This window comes from Cryptomeria japonica, chromosome 1 (assembly GCF_030272615.1).
Source record: "Cryptomeria japonica chromosome 1, Sugi_1.0, whole genome shotgun sequence".
In the NCBI taxonomy this organism is placed as follows: domain Eukaryota; kingdom Viridiplantae; phylum Streptophyta; class Pinopsida; order Cupressales; family Cupressaceae; genus Cryptomeria; species Cryptomeria japonica.
In genome coordinates this window covers 59,915,002-59,934,812 of record NC_081405.1, presented here as the reverse complement: position 1 = coordinate 59,934,812, position 19,811 = coordinate 59,915,002, and the positions used below count along the sequence as shown (strand labels likewise).

The window sequence follows — 19,811 nt, the reverse complement described above, 5'->3', positions numbered from 1 at the left end:
AATGTATTTAATTTCCAATTTACCATATTTCAGAAAAATCTTATGTTTCAAGTTTTACTTTCAATTTTCATGTTTTTAGTTTTGACATTAAAGCTAACTCATATTCTTGGGGGTCTACATCTTGCATATCCCTACACCCTCGCACCCAAGTACCCAAGTCTTGGAGATTTGCACCATGTGTTGCATGCACCCACACCACCCATGGAACCTTGGACAGAATAGAGCATAAAATTTGAAAACACAATATACAAAAGACACCAAAGGCAAGGATAAATCAAGTACAAGAGAAATGTCCAGATTTTTTGGAGTATATATTTGACTTGTGTACAGGGTATCCTAGGTAAATATGCTAGCTGTACCCATCATACCTTACATAACTGATTGCATGATTAATGATTTGTGTAGTACACCTAGGCACATACATTACAGAAACATAAGTATAACACAACAAATTAACTTGATTTTCTCATTTTTTCAAAATGTGAATTTCCTGAAGTAGCTAAAGACATTACTAGTACATTTTGCTCTAAAAAATTCACAATTCAATTCCAAAAATGCAAATATAATAAGAACAAAAAATCTTTAAAGTAGATATCTCTCATGTTCTGGGAAATTTACAATTTACACTCTATAATCTAAATTTTACTTGGCTGGGCATTCAAATATGATATACTTACCTATACTGGAATTGCGGCTGCTCTTTGGTTTTGCGAAAGTCACAGTAGAAAAAAACAGTTTAAGCTGTAGCATCAAAGGTCAACAATAATGGCCTCAGTATTTGAATATATTTAGTGAAATTGAATATACAAGCAGATCATGGAATGCTTCATTTGTAGACCAGATCAAATAGAAATATAATTGATAATAAATAAATCATTCTCAACTATCTGTTATTTAATAAGTGAAAAAAGCAGAGTAATTATCAATAGATACACATAGTCATGCTCCCTAGGATAGAAAGTGAAACTATAAATTATAGAAGATGGAGGTGAAATGCTTTAAAGTGAAGTCTACTTAGGATAAAAAATTGTGCAACATGAATATTCAGTTGAAATTAGTATGAAGGAATTGATTGCTTTTGCTTTTATAGGATTCAAAAATTCATGTCCACAGATGACCAAAAGTAGGTCAATGGGACTCAAGAGTACAGCAGTTCACGATTAAAAGTTCTAGAAAGAGAACCTAGAAAGGCCCTCAAAAGAAAAGTATGAAACAAGAAGGGACCACCCACATAAGTGGTCAAGAAACTAGTACATATAGCCAAGAAGGGTAAACAAATACCCCAAAGAAAAAAATAATGAGGAAAACTGCAGATCATCAAGTATCACTGTCTGGGCCTTCACTGGAGTCCTTGCCGCTATACACATTTCTCAACAACCATTTTGTTCCATACAGCTAGAACAAAACAATTGTGTCGATATTGATTGCTCCTAGATGATAGTTGTCTTTGTTTGGCATTACATTATGACCCAATGTCCATACCTTCCGTATTTATTTGCAGCTCAAAAACCATGAGATTTACCAACTCTTGATGGATCATCACAAAATTAGGCATGCCCTTGAACCAAAAATATCTCTTTTCTCTATGATCTTACTACGTATGATGAGTGGGCAACAAATTGTAATAAATGAATAGCTGTCTCAGTTACTTCTAGTGAATGGCAATCAAAACTACTAACAACATGCCCCACAAGGTACACTAGGCACTCAAATGAATATTAAAGAGAGAATAGAAGCGGGATCTATCAAGAAGCCAAATTCAGACGGGCTTCAATGCTTTATTGCAGATTCCCTCAAGATTGAAATCCATTGAAATAGGATAACTTTCAAACTATTCTCAATGAAATTTGCTTACCAATTCCTGTATAATTCTTCACTTCCATAAACTAACCAGTAGCATCTAACAATTCACCTGTCTTAACATATCTGCACAAAAATCTCTGTTCTGCTGAGTTGTGACTGGTGCAAATGGTCATCAACTTTCTGGTATAGCTCATGCAGCTGTTAAAATTTATAATGAAAAACTAAAAAGATAGTCATATGGGTAATAGATCCCATATTTTGATTTTCAGGAAACAAATCATCTTACCCTAATCCAATTGTTAAGAAAGATTTTATGATAGGTAGATGATGGTGTGATTATTTATAAGGGATGAAGTATAGCATATGTCTAAAGCTAAAAGATTTCTCTTAAATATAATTATTAGCAAAAGATTATGTCTAAATAATTTCCATTTCCATATTTTTTATCTTTTGTTCAAATACAGGTCTACCAATCCATTAATTTGTTTCAATAAATTATATGAACCATAAATGCATTAAAATTTTAAATGACATACCTGGCAATACAAAAGGCTAGTATCTTTACCACGAAATATTTTTGCAATAAACTTTCCACCAACCCTCAGCACATGACTTACAATTGTCAGAGCCTGCAATATGACAAAGCTTACAAGTGTTGAATCATCACAAGCAAATGAAAAATTATTGGAACCACAATACATTTCATATTCATACAAAGTACTCAAAAACATAAATAAAAATTGAGGATTTTGTTGACCAAGCGATTTAGGCACTTGACTGACATAGAAGTAGAGGGCATTTAGGCACTTGACTGTTGTAGGAGATCAAGACCCTAAAGCCTTGATACATTGGATTGAATTTCATCTGATGAATTGTCTACGACATCTATGATATGGATTTTCTAAGCTACATGAAGATTAGATTAAGGTCAATAAACAACTCTTGATCACACAGACAGGTTCATTATGAAGCAAAAATTTAAAAGCACAAAGACAAAAATTTAAATCTTTACAGCAGAAAATACGGTACTTAGAACAAAAGAAATTGCAACCCTCGAATATTAAACAAGAGACAAGGGCTAATTTCCATGCCTGCCACCATATAACTCTTGCCATTGCTCCAATTTATATTAAAAATAAGTATTTACAGAATTAAACATTGGCTCAATGAAAATATTGATTCAAATATAAAGCTGAATGGAAAAAACGGTTACAAATAACAACAAATTATGTGTAAGAAAAATTAAAAAAATGTGCATACAAAGAAGGAAAAAAAGAAATTCCCACATTTTATTTAGAAGCATGCAAAACAGAATCCATCTGCAATCCCCACTTCTTGCTACAGACTGCATGCAACCATTACAATGAGAACAAATGTTGAAACTCGCCATAGGCCTTAGAAGATATTAAAATACTACCAGAGCAACAAAAGCATTTCTCCTTTCAATTCAAAATCCTTTCAGAAAAACACTTCACCATTGGAATACCTATCTATTTCATGCATCTTTCTTTTGTCAGTAATCCAAATGGGGGGTAACAGCTCTCTTCCACTATATTATATTCAGAAATTTTACAAAAGTGATAGACATGGCAGTAAATCCAGAACTGACCAAAATACAATTTGTAGTGATTGCATGGATGGCAGTGACTAGACCACCGAACCAGTACAACCAAGCAAAAATGACAGACTACATTCATGATTTATTGACCATCTAGGCCGCTACTACATATCAGGTGTACAACATTTATGCTTCTGACATAGGACAATTGATCTATTGCTGTCATTACCCAACTGAACTGCAGAGACAAAACACGGCAAGAGGACTGTTATGACCCAAAACCATCACCTGACCAAAACACCCACCAGGGGGAACTATCCGCTCTGTGCTAATTAAGGTGGTGCCATATGTCCCATTGTCCATATTGACCAAGCCGCCCCAACATCAAAGGAGCTTGATGGCCTTGGTGGCTTTTGCCAAATTGAACCTCTCTTGGCATGACAAGCTCTTGCCCAGATCACACAGGGATAACACATCCAATTGGGAGATGGTACGAACCCCCCAACCCTTGAGGAAGCTTGGCAACCTCTCTTACCCGTGCCATTAGTCTTGTCTCAATGCCCCATACTGTGAGTTGGGGTGATCTCCCACAGAAAGTAAAGATTAGTTTCAAAACTGAAGTACTTATGTTATTGATCACATATCTTTTACATATAATGATATTTCCATTAAAGTATCTGCAACAAATCGAACCTTAATATGCTTCTATTTTTCTAATAATAGCGACCTAGATGGTCTAGAAAGAAGATAGTATATCTATCTTACCCCAAGTTCCCGGGACAGAAGGACGGGGGGATGTGTTTCCAAGTCCCCAATTTTTCGAGCCATTTTTGGGGACAGCAATATAAAAACTAAGGAAAATTTTAAATATATAGGAAAATTTCATATATTCATATGATAACATGGATAAAGCATAAATAAATACAATAGAGAACCTTAATATATAACACTTATGTTAAATTGAGAGTTGACATGAGAGTCAAAGTCAAACAAATTAACAAATGTGACAACATCAAACTTAATTCAAATTGCTCGCATAATTCATTGTCAACATGTATCCGCACCTGATATTTATAAATAGTATACAATTTACAACAAAATGCCCAAAGGCTACAAGATTCACTTTCAATTGAAATATGAAAATAAAAAAATAAAAGAATGTACACTGCTGCCCCTAATCTGCATCTCTCAACACTGAATCGAAATCGGATAAAGCCCTTGCAATCCAGTAATACTAATTTTTGTGTGGGTCTCTAATAAAGCTTATGACTTGAGAAACTTTATGCACTTATGAACTTTAGGTCTTGTCCAATCTACTACAGCATTTGATAAAACTTATAATTCTTTCTAAAAGTTTTGTTACTCATCCAGTTTCTGATGGCATTTGTGCCCTGTTGTTTCTCCACATCACACAAACTGATATTGCAGTTTGTGCCTTATGCTTCTTAGTGATAATGGTCACAAACACATTTGATGATTGGTAGCGTTATAGAACTCTCCAAGTCTGTAATGTCCCCAATTGAACAACCTTAGGAAATATGCACTTTTCTTAATGTGCACAAGTTGAGATGATGAAGAAACCCTAATGAAATAAATGTTGATAAATAGTAAAAGTAGCAGCAACAAACTTAGGAAACTATATCAATCCAAGTATCCAACCATGAACAGTGGATCCAACAATCAACGATACTGATATGAATTTAGGAACCTTCAAATGCTCAGAATAATCAACAATGATAGCTGATCTGAATCATTTGTGGGGCTGATATAAACTTAGAGATTTTAATATGAGAAAATACAATTGATATAACAACATATCTGAGCACTACTTATTGAGATAAATATCGAACCCTCATATACACATCATAACTAACCATGAACAATACATCTAAACGATTAAAATCCTCATGTAGAGCAAATTGAGGGTGGAGGCCCACAAAGAAAGAATATTAGAATGTTTTTTTAATTTCCAAGTGTTTATCGTTTTAAAAATGTGACATTTTGAAGGAGACGGCCGGGGACGTCTGTGACATCCCCTAACCGTCCTGGCGATGGCCAGCCGGCCAGCCGTCCCCTCCAATCTCCTGCCACGTCCCCACATTTTGAAGACGTTTCCTGTCATTTTCATATTTTTGGGGATAGCCAAGGGACGTCCCTAGGCATCCCCCAATCCCCAAAACATCCTAGAAACAAGGACATGTCTAAAAATTTCAGGGATGTGTCCCCGGGTTTCCTTGTAGAATATCTAAATACTTAATGCCAACTCATGATAATATTTTTCCTTGACTGTCAAAATATGGATGGATATTATCCTTCAATAGAGCAACATAGAACTGCTATAGCAATTACGTTGTCCTAACAATAGCCACTAATTGAAATTCACAACACTGAGAATGTTGCAAATAGATGTATAGCCCTTGGCTGAAGACACCTTTTCATGTAGACAAGTTTTGTAATGTCCCCAACTCAAGCCATGAGGCTTAACTATGCATTGGCTGTCCCTCCCTTGGATTACCCAAGAGGGAGAGGACTTAGTGCATCATTAAATAAGAGTCTGTGGCTTGCTCTCTATTCTATTCTTAAGTTGCGGGCATGTCCTCTTATGCAACTAGGTGATCTTGTGGGCACATCATTTTATGCAACTTAAGTGACTCTTAGCCTAAAGATTTATTATTTCCCCTTTTGAGTATAATGACTTAAGAGACATATACTTTAAGTGATTTCTATTAAACATGTGCGAAAAGGGGGCAAAGGGGGCATTGGAAAATAAGGAGCCTATTGGCTCATTTTCAAGGGTTTTATTTTGAGCATTGAATTGGGCTTTCAATGAATCTATGGCTGATATTAAGATCATTCTTTTGGGAGTCATTATATAACATGTTAGGTTTCTCCTAGAGCTCATTATATGATTATATTTTTCTCTATTGCTGCTGCAATTTCTTGGCTTGAGGCTTCAAACCCTTGAGTAACCATGTTTTCGAAGAGACATACAGGCTCCCCCTAGTCACTAGATTATGTTTCAGTGGAGGGGCTTTGGTCTGTGATGCCCTAGCACATCATTTTCAGAGCTGCCTATTCTTATCAAGTTTTGGAGGAGTAATTCAGAGGAATCAGAATCAGATTTGGACAACCAACGGCAGTATTCCTGCATGTTCCTGAGCATCTTTGAGGCTAATGTCAGTAAGTACAAGTGGGAAATCACTGTGAAACCAAGCGCTGATTAACTGAGGGTTTTGGCAAGGGCCGATAGGGTTTTGAAGGCATTTTCTGAGGTATTTGGGCATTAAACTGTATACTACTGGTTACATTCATTTCAGAAAAAAAATAAGAAAAATAATGAAGCTGTTTCTGAAATTTCTGGGCAGTTTTAGTGTGTTTTGTGTAACTTTTTCATATTCAGAAATTTCTATTAATTAAAAAAAAAATCAGAAAAATATTCTGAGTAGATCTGAATTTGTTGAAGGTTTATCTATTTGCAAATAAAATTCCAGAATTTTCTATCACAAAAATTTGGAGATATTGTTGTTTTTCCATTATCCCTATTTGGAAAATATTACAAGTTCACTGTCCCTTGGAAGCACAATCATTTTCAAAAGGCTCACAACAATAAATTGTTCTCAATTGTAGGCTTTCAGCTTTCAACAAGATCTCTGATAACCTGGTTACCTCATCTTCCCAGGTGATACATAATGACACAGATAAAGGTAAACATAGAATATAAACACAATTAACTTATCCTAGACTAGCTGTGAAAAAGAATCTAGATATTCATTGACCTCAATCTATGAAGGATCACAGACAGAGACATTGAATTATTGGACACAATCACTAGGGACGAATGAGTGCAGTGTTTTCCACTACAATCAAAGACTAGACATCCATCTATTTATACATGAATTCAAAATCCTTCTACTTGATACCTCCTGCATCCCGCCTGACATTCTTTGCATATCACCCATTATTCTCTATATTATACACAAATATGATTCCTAACTAAAACATGACTTTTTGAAGTCATTATCAATTTATCATAATAACTAGAATGATGAGGACTGCACCTATTTAAATCTCAGCATTATAATCTCTCAACCACAGAAAATTCGTATATAGAAATTTTATATTGTCGAAATCTGCTACAGACATTCTAGATTCCAGACTCTATTCAGTAAGAGACACCAAATGTATGTGCTATAAATGTCATTTCCAAAGAAAAATTCTTACAGATAGAATCAGCTGTGCTTGTACAAACTCATCCATGTCATGAAGTCCAGTAACTGTACATATAAAAAGAATCATCCATTAAATGAGAAATCAAATGTAGGTCAATTTCCCATGGACAGATGGATAAAAATTATAGCACTAGCTCTACTATAACAGCTATGAACAAATTACAGTCTTATCACTTTACCATCAGGAGCTCCATCACATACAACTAAATCTGCTTTGCATCCATCGAAGTGTTTGATGACCTGTAAAGTTCAGTTAGTTTCCACTATAATGTATTAGTGCAAATTCTTAATGTTGTATGCAACTTTATTTCAAGTATAATACATCTGCAAAATATGCCAATAAAGAAGAGATAAGTCTTAAGAAAACAATAATACATAAGGAACATTGTTGCAGAAGAAAACATGAAATGATGAAACATAAGAAGTATTTTAAGAAATTGGTCTTCCAATGGTCTCTCATGTGTTAAATTCAAGCTATCAGCAATGTATTTATAGAACTTAAACTGTTAGTTTACCACATCAGCTGTGCGGGCACTTGTAATGTCTCCTTGGACTTGAATCACACCTTCTATTGCAGCCATAGGCTGCAAATCGATAGCAACAATAAGGGGGAGCTCCTCATCCCTGCATGGAGATACATATTTCAGAATATTAGTCTATCTGTAGATAGTAACTTCTGAATTCAAGCAAAGGAAAAACAGGAGATTTTTCAACCAATAAATAAAGAAAAATTTAATCACTTAGCAATTCCAACTTTACGGTTTGGATTAAATATATGTAAATTGCCAATCAATTAGTCGGATAATTATCTCCGAATTCTGAATACCTAATACTACCATAGAAAAGCATAAGGTCAACTCCTTTGCATGCCTTTACCCTAAATATTTGCTTGAATAATTTGATGTGTATAATTTAAAGAAGTTTGTTGCTATGCTCCTCTCTATGGAAGGTCAAATATGATGTTGCAAATGGTAAATAATTTGCTATGCAATTACTAGCATGAAAAACAAACAACAGTCAGCGGGGAAAATATATTTAAAAGCTTCAAGCCATATACAAATCAAAATTCAAATCAAATCTATCAATTTGTGCTTTGTAGGTAGGGAGGTGGAGCACTCTTTCCCTTTATTATAGAATGGGTTTACACAACTAGCAGTGATTACTTGATAACCATCAAAAAACCAACCTCAATTTTCTTGAAAAAATATTATTAGGTCAATAATGGCAAACTAATATTGAAGAATGTTAAATGAAAGCAAAATTAAGATTGACCCAATTAATATGGAAGAAGAGCAAAGAACCACCACAATTCAGCAAACCACGGTAGAAACAAGCCACACAGACCCCTGATGCAGAGCTTAAATAAGCTGAGAAAAATATAGCCATACTTGTAGTGAGATCCACTAAGAGGCAAGCAGCACTAATAACATAAGAAAGATGCAAACTTCAGCTACTTTTATATAATTAGCTATTAACTTCACTAGATTGGGAAAGATTAGATGCAATAAAACAAGAAAAGCAGTAAAGAATGCAGAATCAAAAAATCGTGATGAAATTAAAATGGAATATGTTTATTTTTTTGACCAGAATCAAAGCACGCTCTACCATCCCAAAATATTCTGAGTCTGATCAAGCTTGGGAAGGACCTGAATAAGAACTGAGTAGTCATTAGTTATAGTTATGTTTTCCTTATATTGCAGTTATCTTGTAATCTGTTTGATTTTGTACAAATGTCAGTTTCACTAAAATGATCTGTTAATAATTATCACAATTTAGTTGTCAGTCAATGTCTCAATATCTCTCCAGTCTGGTTTGAGATTTTGGATTTGTTTATCCTTTTCAAACCAGAGATAAAATAAATCTAGTTTATATTATTCCCTAACTTAGCTGTTCTTGATACACAATTCAACTTTTATCAGTTTTAAAATTGTTTTGATATCTGGTTTCCAACCCAGTTAGAGTTGTAACTATGTAAACACTTTTTTAACTATACATATTTTTACTCTCTTAAAAACAAAAACAAAGACAAAAAAGAATTTCAATTTAGGAGACACTAACAGCATTAAACAGAGCAGATTATATGTCAATTAATTAAATATATTTATTTTCCCAGTTTACCAGATTTTATAACCTTCCAGATTCAAATATTCAAATTTGTTTTACTGCATAAAGCAAAGACAAGCATTTTTGGTATCAAATGTAACCAAAGCCTAAAGTTCTATTACTAACCCCCTTGAGATGTGAAATGTAAGAAACAGATATACAGAACATGAAGAAGCCAATCCATGACATGCAAAACATCCAAGTAATTAATTGCAAGGAGATGGTTCCCCCATTCAAGAGGTAAGAGATCATAAAATAGAAAGGCAAAGGTCTTGTTGATGTGTTTTTTATGCACCTCAAACACAAAATAAAATACCAAGGTATCTTATCCTCTCTTGAACAAAATCTCCCCAAATGCTAACCTATGTGATCAATTGGAAGACTCCAAGGTTTCTACTGTCAGGTCTTGACTCGTGGATACTCGTGGATAAGCTCAATGGTTTGATGTGATAATGCTGGAATCACAAGGGGACTTGCATTGAATGTTTGGATACTTGGACATTGCTGGAACTTGATCATCTGATATTGCAATCTTGTGATGCTTTCTCTTCTAAACTAACTTGAATTGAAAAAAAAAGGACAAAAGGGGAAGGGTTTAGGAAGCTAGTCTAATCCTAGGAATGTAAGTAGTGAATGACTTGGTGAAACTCAACTAGAGTTTGCTTTGACATCAATGAACAACTCCACAAAGATAGTGCAATCTGCTAAGGTAAATATATGATGTTCAAATTACCAACAACAACATAGACACCATCAAGGAATGCATATCAATGTGTGAATAGCAATTGAAGTTAAGCTTGAATAAGGATTTCAGTCGACCACACAAGGCAAGTTTACAATCAGCAAACTGCTAGTAGTATGGATATGCAAATTTCACCATTAATCATCCACAAAATCTTTCATTCATCTAATCAACATAAAAGCAAATGAGAAGTAGAAACCATGCAACTTGTGGAAACAACACATTTCACCATATCTTCAATGAAAATAGTATATTCATTTACAAGTCTTAGAAACAATTTATTTTTCTCCTATCCTACTCTAGCTTCTAATTCCTAATTCCTTAGCAACTATTCTCCTACTCTTCTAACATTCTTCTATTAACCTTTACAAATGAGAGAACTGAGCCTTATATAGAGGTCTCATTTACAATGAACGGCTCAGATTGATTCAAGATGAATGGCCAAGATTAAAAGATAAAACCCTAATTACTAATGAGAGATGAGGGTAGGTAAGATAAATAATATTTGATGTAGTGCCACATGTCACCTATTCCCTCCTTGAATGAACATTGACTCGATACCCTTTGATTGGACAAATGGTGACTGGGATGCCACCTCGGCCCGTCTCGTAGATTTGATCAATTTGCCTTGGAATTCTTTGTGATACTTTCATCCTTATATTAGGGAATCCCTTGAACTACTTCCTCCTTAACGTTCTGGGACATTGAGATTCCTTGATGTAGTTCCCACTTCATAATGTGGAATCCCTAGCGCTCATGTCTTGAACTTACTTTCCATCACTTGTTCACCATCAAGGTGAAGTCTTCTTCATGTTTGATCTAGTCCACATCTTTGCCTTTGGAAATCCTCGTCCTGAAATCCTCTTTCAATCCCTAAAATGTTGATCATCCTCATTTGCATTTGTGATGTTGTCCTTGCAATATGGTTGTAGAGTCATCTTGGAGCTGATCCTTCATCATTTGTTACTTTGAAATATTGTTAATTCAACATTAGGTAGCACAAATTCTGGAAAATACAAGAGATTTGATCAAAGTCTGGAAAATTTGTCCCCAAAAAACCTGATTTTCAAACTTAGGATAAGTCTGATTTTGATCCTTAAGCCTGAAAATGCCCTCTCAACTCAGAAAATTGAATAATGTTGCAACCCAGCTCGCTGTCCAAGTCTGATTCCCGAGTATAAAAAGTCTGAAAATATGTCTGAAAATGTGTCAGAAATGAGCTGAATTCATGTCATCCTTCTACTTGTGCAATTCATGTTGCTAATGTAATTTGTGTTCCCTTCGCTGGAAATGGTGTGATTTCCCCTTGAAATAGTGGCTAGTAATGTTGTTCTCAGGTCTGATTTTCTGAGTTTGATGTCTGAATACACCTCTGCAACTTGTATTTCAATGGCTGGAAATGATCACATTCATGGCGCCATCCTCATGGTTGAAGTGATCTGCCCTTACTCAACTGAAAGTCACCACGTTTTGCCTGAATCAATGGCTGGAAGCAATGTATGTGCTGAAAAAATGGCTGGTAAAAACGTCTCAGATCTGATAATGGTGTCTTTGACCAGCAATGGCGCCCTCTATGCTGTAGCAGACTACTCCAATAATTGCGCACTTGATGCCTTTGGCACAAAATCACACTCTCCCAGCAATGGCAAACTTCAAACCTGCTCTTCCAACTCTCCAACTATCAAATCAGTCACCTAATAATAATAAACAAATCGCTGGACTCTGTGTTTTATTCATGTTTTTGCCTTGTAAAGTCACCACACAGCCAATGTGGGACAAAAATTTGCTCTTACTAGCCAAGTGGAAAATTTGCTCTTACACTTGGCCTCATTTTTACCTTGTTTGATCATTAAATGCACATGGTGGGGAAAATCAATGTCAATTGGGACACATTTACCTCAAAAATTTCACTTAAATTCAATTTCCAATCAGCTGAGGAAAATCGTGTGTCATAGGGACACATTTTTCATTTCAATTCATCCCCTTTGATAATTATAATTTTGAGGGGAAAATTGACCCTCATCTGGACACCAAAATTTGATCACTTAACTCATTTTACCTCACAAATCCACTCTAGGGAGAATCGATAGTCATCTAGACAAACAAATTTGATCAATTTCATGCAAAATACCCCCTAGTGGAAATTCGCCTTCATCGGGACTCAAAATTCCCATTAAAACTTCTCAAATTCCATCATAATATCCTCTAGGGAAGATTCAAAACCCATCTAGACATGTAAATTTAATCATTTTCCTTCATTTTGTCCCCAGTGGAGAATCAACATCCATTGGGACACATAAATTCGTCCACATTTCACTTTGTTTCAATCATTTTCCCTTTGGTGGAAAATCGAACCTCATCTGGATGCTCAGTTTGCACTCAACTTAGTCATTTACCTCCTGGTGGAAAAACGTGGGTCATCGGGACTCACTTTCCTTGTACATTTTCGCTCTTGTAGGCCTGGTGGAAAAACGACCTCCATCAGGACAACCTCAGTGGAGATTCCAAGTGCATCAGGATTTCCCCAAAAAAACACTTGCAAACTCAATCCATGAGGGGAAAAACGCACCTCATTGGAACTGAGACCATTTTCATCATTAAAATCACTTCTTTGCTAAAAAATGGAGCAAAAAATCATGTTTCATAGGGACAAAGTCCATTTTCATCTTTATTGTTCAGTGGAAAAACACCTCCCATTGGGACAATCCACTTTTACACCTTAATTTCATGGGGGAAACACATCTTCCATCGGGACTATGATGATTTTCACACTGTACATGCCCAAACTTATCAAATTTTAACATTCGTGTAGTGAAAATTCTATTTTCATTGGGACTTTTAACATTTTAACTAGATTTGAGGGGTGGAAAATAGGAGTCCATCAAGGTTTTGTGCATTTTTGACATATTCTACCCCCTAGGAGTGGAAAAACGACTCCTATAGGGACTTTTGACACTAGCACAAAACTCACACCAATTTGCAACATTTTCATCATTTTCTCGCATTTTAAGGCAAAATTGAAATTCAACACTTAGAAAAATAAATTAACAAGCCAGGGCAACACACTTTGGATCATTTCCTTGCAATTTAACATCCTTTTCAGCATTCTGACCAACACCCTCTCATAAGCAAAGGCTAAAACTAGGAAACTAGGCAAAACATCTACCTTAACAAGTGAAAAAAGTGGGGGTCCCCATTTGCAATAGGGCGATGTGTGAAAAGGTCACAATAGGTCTTCATAAAATAAAATCAAGTAGATAAGGATGGAGCAGTCTGGCTTAAACCTTCCGTTGGTTTCACCAAACTGAATTTTAATGGGTCCTCAAGAGGTATTCCAAGTATAACCAGAGCTAGGATGATTCTTCACTACAAGGATGTAGATTTTAGTCAAGGTGAATCCCTAATCTTGGATCATTGTACAAATAATGAGATAGAATGTGAAAGTGTTGTGGTAGGACTAGGAAACTAGGTTTGTTGTACACCTTGCAAGTCCTAGGTCTAACAATTATTTAATATTTGTAATATTGTAGATTGCATGCCTACATGAAAAAGGGCTTCCAACTTGGACAGAAACTTGAAATTTCATAGTTGGCACTCTCTGCCATGTTTCATTGGTCTTATGAATCTATGACATTTGAAAGAAGTCATTGAATTGGGAGGTTATTGGGTAGACTATAACTAGTACCTTTGACCAGCTATTTATACGTGTATTTAGTGATAACTACATCTACATGGAGACCATAGGAGTTACTTTGACTCCACTTAGTCTTGGAAATCCAACTGCTCATTCAGAAGTTACATTATATTTGTCGAGTTACACTTGAAGTTGGGGTAAATGGGTTGAATGTGGACTAACTTAAGTACTCTTTGGCTCCTATTTTTGAACCCATGGTTTTAAAAAAGTGTTCATAATTTATTGGGTCTTCTTGGCCTATATTTTGAGGCCTTGGGTTGCAGAACTTACGTCCAGTTTTATGTAGGGTTATGCTGTTAGAATTCCTATAGGATTGAGAATGTTGATCTCCTATGAAACTCAAAGCTTGATTTTGTATTGAAACCAGTAGTTGTTGATAATATGTTGGTTTTGGTGCTTTAGAGGCTGGGATTTTTTCTTTGCAATGTTTTCCCAAGGTAGATCTTGTGGTTGTTTCCATTATTCTTCTTCTTCTATCTTCTATTCTTCTTCATTTCTTTAGTGTTACTATGCTAGAATGTTGTTGAAATTTGTATCAATCAAAAAGGGCCAGGCTTGTAAGAAATTGTTTGCATCTTCCCTTTCATTTGGTATCACTGTTAAGCTAGCTTGTTAGATCTATAGGAGTAGGGCCTATTTTTGTATTGATCCTTGCCCACGTGGGATTTTGTTGTAGTTGATCTTTTTTTGAGGAAGTAGACGTAGCAAGCACTTCTAGAATGGTGGTGCGGAGGTTCAATGTCATCAGTTTTGAGCTTTGGAAGTTCGGGATGGAGGATCTCCTTGTTGATAGAGATTTGTGGCTAGCAGTTGTGACTCAAAATCCATCCAAAGTTAAAGACGAAAATTGGATCATAGTTGATTAGAAGGCAAGGAGACTCATTAAGCGTTGCCTTGCAGATTCAGTGCTCCTAAATGTTTCAGGAGAGACCATCACCAAGAAGCTTTGGGATAAGTTGGGGTATCAGACAAATTCCCTTGTGAACAATAATTTTCTACAAAGAAATTCTATGCTCTAAAGATGGGTGATGGTGATTCAATGATGGAACACAATGAAATTCGGATGAAGTTCGGGAAGGGAAAAAATTCAGAAAACAAATGACATTAAATTCAACTAATACAGATATATAAATCCACAAAATTACTATATAAATAAACTTTAATAAATTTATTAAATTTTATATATTATATACATTAATAATTAAAAATAAAAATATATATTTTAAAATACTAATTTAAATGCATAACATTTTAATATATTAAAGAAGATAAAAACAAAATAAAACAATATTGATGTATTTTCATATATTAAATTTTATCAAAAAAAGAAAATAGAGGCCCTCTTTTAATAGCCACCCATTCCCCATTAATTCCTAATTCCCATTGTTTTATAAAGAAGATAAAAACACAAAAGCTTTCTGCAGGTATTAGGGTTTTATTCATTAGGTGGGAACAAAAAGATTCATCGATTACATACTAGACGGGAAGGTCTAGACGTGATACCGAATCGAGAGGACGTGATCATGATGGATCCAATTTCTAAGGTTTCGAATGAAGTATTCGCTGTCCTAGAATAACTCCCATGGGTTTTGAATGAAGTATTCGCTGTCCTAGAATCACTCCCATGGGTTTCGAATGGAGTATGCACTATTCTGGATTGCTCTCATGGGTTACAATGAAATAGATTGTGAACAACTCAAAAAAACTTATTTGAAAATGCATTTTTTAAATATATTTTATTAAACAACCTCCAAAGCCCTTTTTCATACAAATTTGGGGCGAACTTAAAACGATTTTTTGAGATTTTCATGAAAATTGCCGGATTTCGAATTTCATCCTTGAAATCTAGCAAACCCTACAATTAAGTATGTAGTGAAGGGTGAGACAAGATGTTATTGTGACAAATGTCATGATCACATGACTAAAGACAAAAAGTAAATACCTTGAGTAAACTTAACTAAGTGTTTAAAAATCTCAAGAGAAAAACCAAAATGGAAAATGACCCATCATACCAACACCCCATTTAAGTGCAACTTAGGGAGGAAAGACAAGAGAACACACTCAAAGATGGGTTCTAGCAACTAAGCTTATGAGGAACCCATGTACAAAAGGGAATGAAGGAAGAAGAACTCAAAATGACCACCCCATGGGCAGCTTCCTTCACCTCAAGCACAAAATAGTCTCTCACAAACAAAGAAAAGGAGAAAAGCTATAAGAAAGAACTCCTCAACAAAAGAGAGAAAACATGAGGAGAACAAGAAGCTTCTCCAAAAGTTGTCCCTAAAAGATGAGAAACGTGAATATAACCATGAAGACAAGGCACACAAGCACAGAGGTAGACGAGATTGTTATTGCAAACAAGATGCACATAGTAAACTCCCCATGGCACTTTATACAATTTTGTGAGTACAAAAATGGCACAATATGTTGTGGGAAAATCCCAAATAAACAAATATAATGTGTCATTTTATTTCAGTGCATTTAAAAATCACATAATGCATTCAATATATGCTAACAATGTCCAAAAAAGGGACCACATGTTGAAAATACAACTTTGCTCTATAAAAAGAAGAAACAGAAGGTACCACTACAAAGTACATGAAAAGGTATGCACTTTTAAAAAAAATGGACCCAAAAAAAATTCCATAGGTGCAAGATATGGCCCTTAAAAAGTTTCCAAAAAGAAAAACTATACAACAAAGTCACTAAGAAAGCTAAAATTTTGAAAAACAATGCATCCAAAAGAAATACCATCCATACCATTGCCAAGTACAAGAATTTTTTCTCCATTTCAAAAAAAATGCTCAAAAAAAGAGCAATAAATGATGGAGAAAAACTCTGTCAAGATTGAGATTTGAAAACAAATTGCAAATGGAGGGGGGATCTTTGCCCCTAGTGGCACCTCAATGTTTGGTGAATAGCTAGTGGGCTACACCACCAACAAAGGTGTTGATTGGGCAATCTTGTGGTGGCCAAGTGATTCACTTGAATTGAGCGGCGGCCGAGCTAAGTTGAACCTACGCAAAGAAGTCGGTGGTGGTGCAACACTAACAGAGCCCAGGGGGGCATGAGTAGTACATGATCTAGGCAGGAGTTGCACGTTAGCAGTGGTGGCTCCACAATCTTTCAAAGGGCCTGTAGGGGTTGTTTGGAGGCCCATCAGCCCCAACAAAAGTGGTGGGGGCTTTAAGGGGTCTCACACCATGTCACCTCCCTATCATGGTAGGGGTATCAAAGTATGCAGCCATACAACTCCCCAAAAATAATTGATTTAAAAATTTATGCACTAGGCTATGAAATACATATGCCCATTTTCAAAAATATTTAAAATAAAAAATTTAAAACATTTTTTTTAAATGCAAACTTGTACAATACTACATAAGGAGGTTGCATTGCACCCTTGGGGAAAAAAATTAAATGCCTCGTCTACCAATTGCTCCAAAATCAAATAACTTTATGTTGATTTGTAGGTTTTCAAGACTTCTAAATGCAATGGTGGGGTCTAATTTGAGCCAAGCTGCTCGAAAAATAGCTATGATCTGCAGATGTAGCCTCCAGCCACCACCCGAAATAAAAGCCTCTACAAATCTAGCCTCCAATGTCCAATTCGGAAGCAACAAATGTCAAATCAATTTTTTTGGATGCTCTCGATACAATGGTCAGTTATGATCTCAGATACCGGTTCTTGGGGAAAAAGGCTGGGTCCGGGTCTTGGTTCTTGCCCGGTTCTGGTCCGAACCTAGTTCTCCCTAGGTTCCACGCGGGTCCTGCCCAGGTGGCTAGGTTCTCTATGGGTCCTACGTAGGACCCACAGAGAACCCAGCCACTTGGGCAGGACCTGGGTGGAACCCAAGGAGAACCCAGGTGGACCCGAGAGAACCAAGGCCTGTGGGTTCCCAAAAACAGGGCCCACGGGTCATACAAGTCAAAAAAAAAGTATAACCTAACATGAAAATTATAGGTCAAAAAAGTCAAAAATGTATAAACAAACTTGAATCAATTTGAAACTTGAAACTTGAATATTATCTTTTTTGCAAATTATGAATATGATATTACATTTATGATATATGAATATCAGATTATTTATTGGCATTCGCAATTATGGATTTATGTAATATCCCAGTTATTTTTTTTTGTTTTTAGGCCAATAACAATCATCCACAACAAATAACCCATTAAGGTTAGAAAGCATAAACTGAAAACTTGCTGAAGATTGCAACCCTTCCACTTTCTGATCACCAAGTGCCCAATGTGGGAAGGTGAGAGCATACGGTGAATAGGGGATCGTTAGATCTCAAACTGCTGAAAGATGAAATGAAATACAATACTGAGCGGCAAGCCAGCCCCTTCCGCTTATCCAGCGGGAATGCAAGAAACTTGGCGGTGAACCAGCCAAGAGAAACACACAAGGCACAAATCACTTGACCGCAATATTTCAACGGGAGGACTGAAATTACAAAACAAACTCAACTCAACTGCTTATGCAGCGGGAGGACCATTACAATCAAACATCACTCAACCACTTATGCAGTGGGAGGACTGAATTACAATTTACTTGAAAATAGGCGGCAAGCCAGCCTCTTCCACTTTTCAGCGGGGTGAGATTTACAAGGCAGAATTGGTTAGTAGTACTACTACTTAACCTTACAATAATCAAGATAATGTGAGAAGAGAGTAATGCTGAACATCCAATTAAGAACATGAAATTTCTGCTAACATCAAAAATCTGCAGGCTGGAATTGCAAAACCAGCAACCTGTGGATTCACTAAAACGCTCATAACTCTCCCATTACTCACCCAATTCACCCAAAATCTGTTCTAAACAATTGCTATACCCGCCACAATGAGAACAAACCCAAGGAAAGCCATCGAAACACCCATATTTATTTTGCATGCATCCCAATGCATTAACTAAACCCCACACCTAACCTGGGAAGTTCGATTTTCAATATAAAAATCCACACTCAAAATAAGATGCTAAAAACTTACAATATGCATCGCCAGTGGTAGGAAGGAAGGATGAGCCGGTACCCAAAATGATGGAATCGCCTGGCCAAGAGGTGCGAGTAAAATACACTTTCAGTAGTCCCACGACCAGCAACCAGAAAACACTCCAATCTCAATCAAAACACTCCACAATCTGCAACTCACTCACCAACAACACTGGGAATACATGAACACAGCTAGGTACTATCTTGCAAGTACGAAACTGAGACTTAGCTAGGAAGCCACACTTCAAAGCTCAGATTTTTCAATCGCTAATTTGGCAGCATAACGATGCAAATTCATTTCATACCAAATGAGAAGCCCAACACTCTCATTTATAGATTTTGAGGGCTCAAATTCAAATTCACAATCCCTCCACAACAATAAATCACCCAATATATAATTAAGGAAATGACTTATATATCAATATAACTTAAGCAACCCCTTTTAAATAAATCGTCCAACCTTTGCCTTAAGTTATAATTTAATTTAAAACACCATTTTTCATCAAATACTGAACTTGCCAAAACAAGCTCCAAGGATATGGGGAAACAAGCTGAGAGAATTGCCTTGCCAGAAATAGTCATTGAATTGAGATGAGGAACCCTTGCCAAGAATAGAACCAAAAAATGAGGGAAGACCAACAACTCAAACTGACCTGCCGGAAATAGCCATCTGAACAAGCCTGCTGACATC

General features: G+C 35.9%; 1 protein-coding gene across 3 annotated transcripts in view; it reads right to left on the bottom strand.

Moving 5' to 3' along the window:
- The window catches only part of LOC131063221 (uncharacterized), a 51,673-nt gene that overhangs the window by 13,795 nt on the left and 18,067 nt on the right, over nt 1-19,811 (bottom strand). For all 3 annotated transcript variants that reach the window (XM_057997014.2, XM_059222055.1, XM_057997015.2), the window contains 5 exons: nt 8,106-8,214; nt 7,770-7,830; nt 7,583-7,635; nt 2,340-2,432; nt 678-741 (listed from right to left, as the gene is read on the bottom strand). In XM_057997014.2, coding sequence (XP_057852997.1) covers nt 678-741; nt 2,340-2,432; nt 7,583-7,635; nt 7,770-7,830; nt 8,106-8,214 — 380 coding nt within the window. The remainder of the gene's footprint in view (nt 1-677; nt 742-2,339; nt 2,433-7,582; nt 7,636-7,769; nt 7,831-8,105; nt 8,215-19,811) is intronic.